We start from the raw sequence: 7,871 nt of genomic DNA on the forward strand, positions 1-7,871 counted from the left end.
GTATGTTAGACTAGTTTAAGTGTTTATGTAGTTAATAAAACCATACTTGTATCACACTTGACGTGGCTCATTGTTTGCTCATAACTGGAGTCACTAAATCATGCAGATTTATGCTACAAGCTTTTGTAGAATTGTACCGTAAGGAAGTTATTTCCCTTAACCAGGAAATTAACGTTCTTAGAATTGACAAGACAGTTGACCCTGAGAGGTCAGCTAAATATCTACAGCGGATCTAAAATATTCATAATTAATTATAACTAGTTATGATTAATTATTAATATTTCCCATGAGCTGATTCGTTACAAAGGGCAGGTGAAACAAATCAAATCAAGACACATGAGGAGAAACTAGGTCACAGACGAGATGAACACAACAAAACTGTGACAGCATTCCTTTGGATTCTTTTTTTCCTGAGTGTCTCATGCGTGTTGAGTTGTTTTTCTCAGCTTAAATCAGCCCGCTTTGCTTCCATCTGTGGTGACCTGATGGTCAAATCCTGCAAGCTTGTGATCGCATGCTGGGGAATGTAGAGGTATAAACACAGACGCTCAGTGAGCGATTGGCACCTTAAAACAAGCTTCTCCATCACTCAGATAATCACTGCCTATGCTCGTGCTGAGAGGTCCTGCCTCAGTTAATGAATTTTGTGCACGTAGTGCTTTCAATTTGCAAACAAGCCTGTCCACATTAGAGACAGAGCATCAGCTGTTGTTCCAGAGCTGATGATTCCCACGTTTGGCTGATGTTTTATTATTCTGTCTATACAGTTGCAAATCCAGCAGAGAAAGGGAGAAATGAGTTGTGGAATTGAGTGAACATTAAGGCTTTATCTTGTTTGTCTTTGATAATGTGCATCTCTTTCAATAATATTCACCTTTTTACGCATACATAGAGTACACTCACGAATAGCAATATGCTTTATATTAATACTAATGTATAGTATACTAATATACTTTGTCAAGTCACCTTTATTTATATAGGGCTTTACACAGTATAGATTGTGTCAAAGCAGTTTACAGAGTTAAACAGGAAAAACGTGTGCTGATAATGTAAGAGGACAATAGAAAACAGTCAGGTTTTTTTAGTTTACAGAAAATCTCAATTGCCTGATTTTATTTTGTCACAAAATGGAACCATATTATTGCCCAGCCCTTTATATGAAGTTGAATATATAAGTATGTCGGTAACACTTTACAATAAGGTTCCATGAAAAATACATTTATTACAGTATTTATTAATCTTTGTTAATGTTAGTTAATGGAAAAACAGTTGATCATTGTTGGTTCATGTTAATTCACAGTGCATTAACTAGTGTTAACAAGCACAACTTTTGATTTTAATAATGCATTAGTAAATGTTGAAGTGAACATTAACTAAGATTAATAAATGCTGTAGAAATAGTTAATGCTTAGTTCATGTTAACTAAAGTAGTTAACTTATGTTAACTAATTAACCTTATTGTAAAGTGTTACCAGTATTTCTATGTATATGTAACTAACTTTATGCATATCATGCAAGGAAATGTATATCACAAATTGTAATTGCTTGGTTGCTTGTATTGTCACAAAATGTAAATTATATTATTGCCCAGCTCTAATCTGCTTAATGTGATTATAAATATTAAGATATTGCAAAAAAAAAGTGTTCTCACTCAGTATTTCGGTCTTTTTTCCAGTACAAATAACTTAACATTCTTAAATCAAGATGCATTTACATGAGATGCAAAATGACATGACATATCAAAATGAGTTTTTGCTTAAAACTAGATTTAAAAAAAATCCCCAATGAGGTAAAAAAAAAAAAAACTTGTTTTTCCCTTTTTAATTAAGTTCATTTTCTTACCCCACTTTCTTGACCCACTATTTTTTTAAGTATAAACTTAATTGGATTGTTTTTTTTTCTTTCATAAAAGAATTGTCATTTTGCTTCTAAAGTAAATGTATCTTGATTCAAGGATGTTTTTGAAGTGCTGTGAAATAAATTTAGCTTGACTTGACTTGCCTTGCTTTTAAAGAGGAACCCCATGCCATTCCAAGCCTAAATGACTGACTGACTTCTGTGCAGCACTAAAGAAATTGTTTTGAAGAAAATATCAACCGTTTTGCCTATACAGTTAGTCACGAGTTCCAAAACAAAAAAGAAAAAAAAAATTATCTTTTGTGTTCCCACTGAAGAAAGAAAGTCATACAGGTTTGGAATGACATGAAGGTAAGTAAATTATAACAGAATGTTCATTTTTACATCAGCTGTGCTTTAAGCTTTAGAAATGTAATCCCAGCTTTCTCAATCTGTCTTTATGTGTCAGTTTTGCAGATGTTTCCATGCGCTCGTCATGTGCACCACCCCAGAGAGAGGCTCCAGCTTCAAAAACTCCTCCAAAGTCACCAAAACTCTCAGGACAGTGCGACGTGCCAACGGCCAGAATGTGACCTTTGCGGTGGCCTCAGCTGGCCATCCTACTATCTTTGCTCCTAACAGTGGTGGGCAGAAAAGCTCCTCAGTGGGTGAGAAAACATCTCCTGCTGCGGGTCAGGGCACCAACAGACCGGTTGTCTCTCTTGTGGTCTATTACAATGATTGAGCTCATATGGTCAGGCCAAACCAACACTAATACAGTGGAATTAGAGGTTACAGAGGTCACGGATTGCGTAAAAAGAAAAGAGAATTGATAAGTGGGCGTGTCTTGCAGAGGAATGTGGAACTAGGACACGCCCCTCACTGATGATCATGTCATGTTGCATGCATGACCTTTCTGGGGGAAATAAAAGAGGAATGGATATTGAAAGTGAACCGCTGGAGAAAGGAATGACATGGCAGAACAAGTTTAAAACATGCATATGGATCTAACTATTAATTTAGCTGATGTTTCTTATGAGTCCAGGATGTATAGATGTGCTCTCAGAGTTTGGTGAATGGTCTCTCTCTCTCTCTTTTCCCCAATATTTTACTTTAACAAGAACACTTTCGCTACCCATTTCTTACAGGTTTGGACAACCCGTGTAACTCAGATTGTTAGCATTACATCACTTGCTCACCAATGGATCCTCTGCAGTGAATGGGTGCCGTCAGAATGTGAGCTGATAAAAATGTCACAGAAATCCACATGATTCAAGTCCATCAATCAATGTCTTTTGAAGTGGAAACCTGCATGTTTGTAATAAACAAATGCATCATTAAGATGTTTTTAACTTCAAATCAATGCTTCTGGCTAAAGTTCTTTATTCATACTGTTGCTTTTTCCAGTGAAAAGAGGAATGTGCTCAGATCAAGCACTGTTTACAAGCCAAAACAGCTCGAAATAATTTTTGATGTAAGAGGACAACAGGATGGACTTTTTCGCTGGAGGAAGCTTTATTATGCATTATTGGTATTTTGGCCAGAAGTGACAGTTTAAAGTTAAAACAGCTTAATTATAGCCTTGTTTCTTACAAGCACGAAACTTTCGTTTCACAAGATGTCAGTTGATGGACTGGAGTCGTGTGGATTACTTGTGGATTATTGTGATGAAGAAAGAAACTCTTCTTTTCGAGTCCATTTTCAGCAAATTTTCTTTTTTGGGTGAACTATTCCTTTATGGGATATTGCTGAAATGTAAAGGGGTTATATCGTTTTCCTTGATGTTTGAAATACAGAAGTTTGATAACTTGCTCCTCAATCCTAAAAGAGAATCTGTTGAACATAAAACCCAAATACATTTAGCCCATTCACTTCAATAATTCATTTTCATTGTCAAGTAATTCTGCCCTTGAGGAGAGTAACATATGAAGAATATCCACCAAACGCTGTGCTTGGCTGTGGTTTAACTTCGTTTTCATTATATTATGTGACCCTGATCACATCAGTGAGTTTGTGCAGCTCATTTCAGCTAGACTTGTCAATCCTTAAAATGTTTGAGGACATAAAACCTGTTTTGAGCTGTAAGAAACCTAACAACATTAATTGACCTCAGGGAAAATGTGAAATGTATGATATGCCCCCTTTAATGATTAAAATGCAATAGTCTACATGAAATACACTTTACAAGTATTTATATGTAAGCTCTGGAGTTCTATTTTAGCTTTCCTTGTATTGTAACAGATGTTGTGTAAAACTGCTTAGCATATGAGAACAGTCTGAGAATAGCTCTCCGTACCCTTGCCAATGTATTTCCAAGTTTAAATAAGCAAATCATTCATTTGTAATTTCCTTGGCATGTTATGCGAAATTGGCTGCAGGCACCCATCCCATGAAATCTCTTTATCGTTCTGTTTACACACAGAGAGAATAATAATGAAATGCCAAAAAGCTTTCATAAACTATAACATATCATAAAGCAATGATGCCCTGAAGCCAAAACCTGGAACAGAATCTGTTGACAATGGAATTAATTTCAATTTAATAATTTATAGTGTTTGTATGTTTGTTTTCGGTTTATTTTGTTTTGATTCTGGTGTTTTGTAATCAATATTTAAATTAGTTTGGCATAAAAAGGACAGGCTCCTCAGCGATGAGCAGAATGTTGACTCCTCAAGACTTGAATAATGTGGTATTGGCCCAGGGTCCCAAGTGGGGCTGTGACAGTTTTTACCAGCTGATCTGTGTTTACTAATGCAGCAACATTTATACAATCAAACAATAAAAAAGGCTGATTTATTTCTATTATAACGTCCTAGTGAATTGCATATACTGTAGCTGAGACTTTGAAGAGAATTTGAAAGATGTAGATATTTTTTGATTTATCAAAAGCATTTCTTACAGTAATTTGGTAATCATATTTGGTAACACTTTATTTGAATGGTCCCTTTTGAACATTCAGTTGACAATAAATAACGTTGCAGCTACATGTCTACTAACTCACATTTGCTTAATATCTGCTAAAAACTCTTTATTGTGATGGTCTCCCAACAGACATTCTACTGACTATAAGTAACTTTGCAAAGTAACCCTAACTCTACCAGTCTACTAGTACTCTACTAACACTCTAATGAGAGTTAGTAGACATATAGGAGTCAACAGAATGTGTTAAAGGGACCATCAAAATAAAGTGAAACCTCATATTTTTGCTGATCAATTTTAATTTCTATTTTTGTGCATATATTTAGTACCATCTTGTTAAGGTAAACAAAAAATTGTAATAATAATTCATAGTCAAAAACGCAATTTTATACTGCTAATCAGTTTGGGGGCAGTAAGGTTTTTTTTTTTTAAATTTTTGGACAGTAAAATTTCTAATAAATAATGTTCTTTGGAACTTTCTATTTATCCAAAAATTCTGAAAATTTTGCACGGTTTCCACATAAATATTAAGCAGCCCTACTGTTTTTAACATTGATAATAATAAGAAATGTTTCTTGAACATCAAATCATCATATTAGAATGATTTCTGAAGGATCATGTGACACTGAAAACTTTGCCACCGCAGGAATAAATTACATTTTAAAATATATTAAAATATTTATTTTTTGTAAAAAATATTTCACAATATTACTGTTTTTACAGTTATTATTATTATTATTATTATTATTATTATTATTAAATAGTTGCAGCCTTGGTAAGCATGAGACACTTTTTTCAAAAACATTAAACCATTTTTCAGACCCCAAACTTTTGAATACTATATTTTATTTTCTATTTTTTTATAAAATTCTCACAAATCAAGTTATCACTTTATGGCTCATATAAGGGAGAATTCTATAACTGAACATTACATAAACACAAGCATTTGGATTAGAACCATCTGTTTTACAGAAGTATTTTTTACAAACTGACAATTATCTGAAAGTCTGACTTCAATTACAGTGTTTATTTTGAGCGTTATTTGTATAATAGGTTTTTTTGTGATTTGTGTCAACATTGAGTATTTTTATGAGGCCATTTCTAGATGAAGGGGTATGTGACACATTTTTATGAGTTGCCATAATAGTGCAAAGCTGGCAATGTGCAAAACCTCTGTACATTAAGTGAGAATGCTGTATGCAGTCAATGATGTAGATATTGTGTCAGAATACAAATGGAAAGGCAAGATAACAGCACTTTGAAATGCATAAAAATGCAAATGTACAGCAATGAATGCAATTTTTGGACAGCAGTTTAAATTTGTTACAGTCCAGTTGTAAGATTCAAGCTTTTTTTATTCCAACTCGCTTTGTACATTCTAAATAAGATTACAATTTCTGATTTCTTTCTGATTTCTTTTTCTGACATGCCCCAAATGAATCTAATACATCATAGTTATCTCCAAATCAGAGCTTTTGTTTTGTAGTTGTGTTGTCTTTGCACGTTTAAAAGCACTGGACTGTTTGTCAGATGGTCACTAATTTATTTGTGCATTCGTTTGTGTGTGCGTGTGTGCTAGCATTCGTCTGTATTATGTATTACCAAAGCAATTTTTTTTTCTCTAAATGTTACGTATGTTAATGCTAATAATAAAAAATATCTGGATATAAAATATGTATGTGGCTTTTACAGAAGTTACTGTTTTTGTTTGATTGTAAAATGTCCACAATGCATATTTGTACAACAGAGAAAAGCATATTTCTAGTTTGTGCTCTATTGCTTTGGCATTGTGTATAAGAAATCTTTCGTGATCTGAGCTGTCAAACATTTTCTAAGATATCCTCTTTTCTGCAAAATGATGAGTAATGCTTCCTATATTCTTTCAGACCAAAATGCAAAGGGTAAAGCATCCACCTTATCTGTCTTTGTGACCGATGTCTGCTTTCTTAGTTTCCGTCATAACAGTGTGATGTACTGGGATCTGATTTGAGACTTGAAAATGGGAAAGTCACACCATAGAGTGATAAATCCCTCTCTGAGCGGGATTAATCAATAGTAGGGGTGGTGGAGAGCTAGTGAGGGAGAGAGAAATGCTGAAAGACAGAAAGACTTCTAACGCCTTGGAAAAAGTAGGGCCATCAGATGCAGCAGGTGCATTTGAAGAAATATGCCGAATTAATATCAGGGTTTAAAAAAACGGAGTGTCAATGTGAGTAGTGTCATTTCCAGGTATGCATACTGAATATTTCCAGGGAAGTTTGCCAAACAGCAAGAGAACTCACATAATGCATTCATACATATATATGCAGGGAATGTTTAGAAAACTGTGTGGGTATATGTGTATATATGTGGTGTTGATGTCAATAGGACGTCAGTCAGTCAGTCAGTAAAACTTTTCTCGAGTTGGGTTTCCAGTCTTCACACTGTAAGATTGAGCTGCTGACAGTCCTATCGCTTATATTTAACTTCACATCTCATAGCGGTCACACAATTTTACACTCACCTGGGCCTCTGCATGTGTGGAAGTATGTGCACACTGGTGTGTGTATGTGTGGGTGGGTGATTTATAAATAATGGACATGTGTTTATATATATTTATATATATATATATATATATGTGTGTGTGTGTGTGTGTGTGTGTGTAGTATACTGTATATACACACAATATTTATATATATACATTGAATGTATGTATATATAAAGAGGGATAGTGAGCAATAATAATTATGTTATATATGTAACGAATCAGCTCATGGGAAATATGAATAATTAATCATAACTAGTTATAATTAATTATGAATATTTAGATCCGCTGTAGATATTTAGCTGACCTCTCAGGGTCAACTGTCTTGTCAATTCTAAGAACGTTAATTTCCTGGTTAAGGGAAATAACTTCCTTACTGTACAATTCTACAAAAGCTTGTAGCATAAATCTGCATGATTAAGTGACTCCAGTTATGAGCAAACAATGAGCCACGTCAAGTGTGATACAAGTAAGGTTTTATTAACTACATAAACACTTAAACTAGTCTAACATACTACATAAACACATAAACTGGTCTAACATCCTACATAAACACATAAACTGGTCTAACATACACATACACACACACACG

The 7,871-nt window shown here is 34.2% G+C and overlaps 1 protein-coding gene across 1 annotated transcript in view; it reads left to right on the plus strand.

Annotated features, from left to right (window-relative positions):
- LOC107590236 (parapinopsin-like) overlaps positions 1–2,989 on the plus strand; it is a 40,982-nt gene extending 37,993 nt beyond the window's left edge. Inside the window, exon 4 of the mRNA XM_016278911.1 lies at positions 2,306–2,989. Coding sequence (XP_016134397.1) covers positions 2,306–2,581 — 276 coding nt within the window. The 3' untranslated portion in view covers positions 2,582–2,989. The remainder of the gene's footprint in view (positions 1–2,305) is intronic.
- Positions 2,990–7,871: the final 4,882 nt, after the last annotated feature.

This window comes from Sinocyclocheilus grahami, unplaced genomic scaffold (genome assembly GCF_001515645.1).
Source record: "Sinocyclocheilus grahami isolate Dianchi unplaced genomic scaffold, SAMN03320097.WGS_v1.1 scaffold126.1, whole genome shotgun sequence".
Classification (NCBI taxonomy): Eukaryota; Metazoa; Chordata; class Actinopteri; order Cypriniformes; family Cyprinidae; genus Sinocyclocheilus; species Sinocyclocheilus grahami.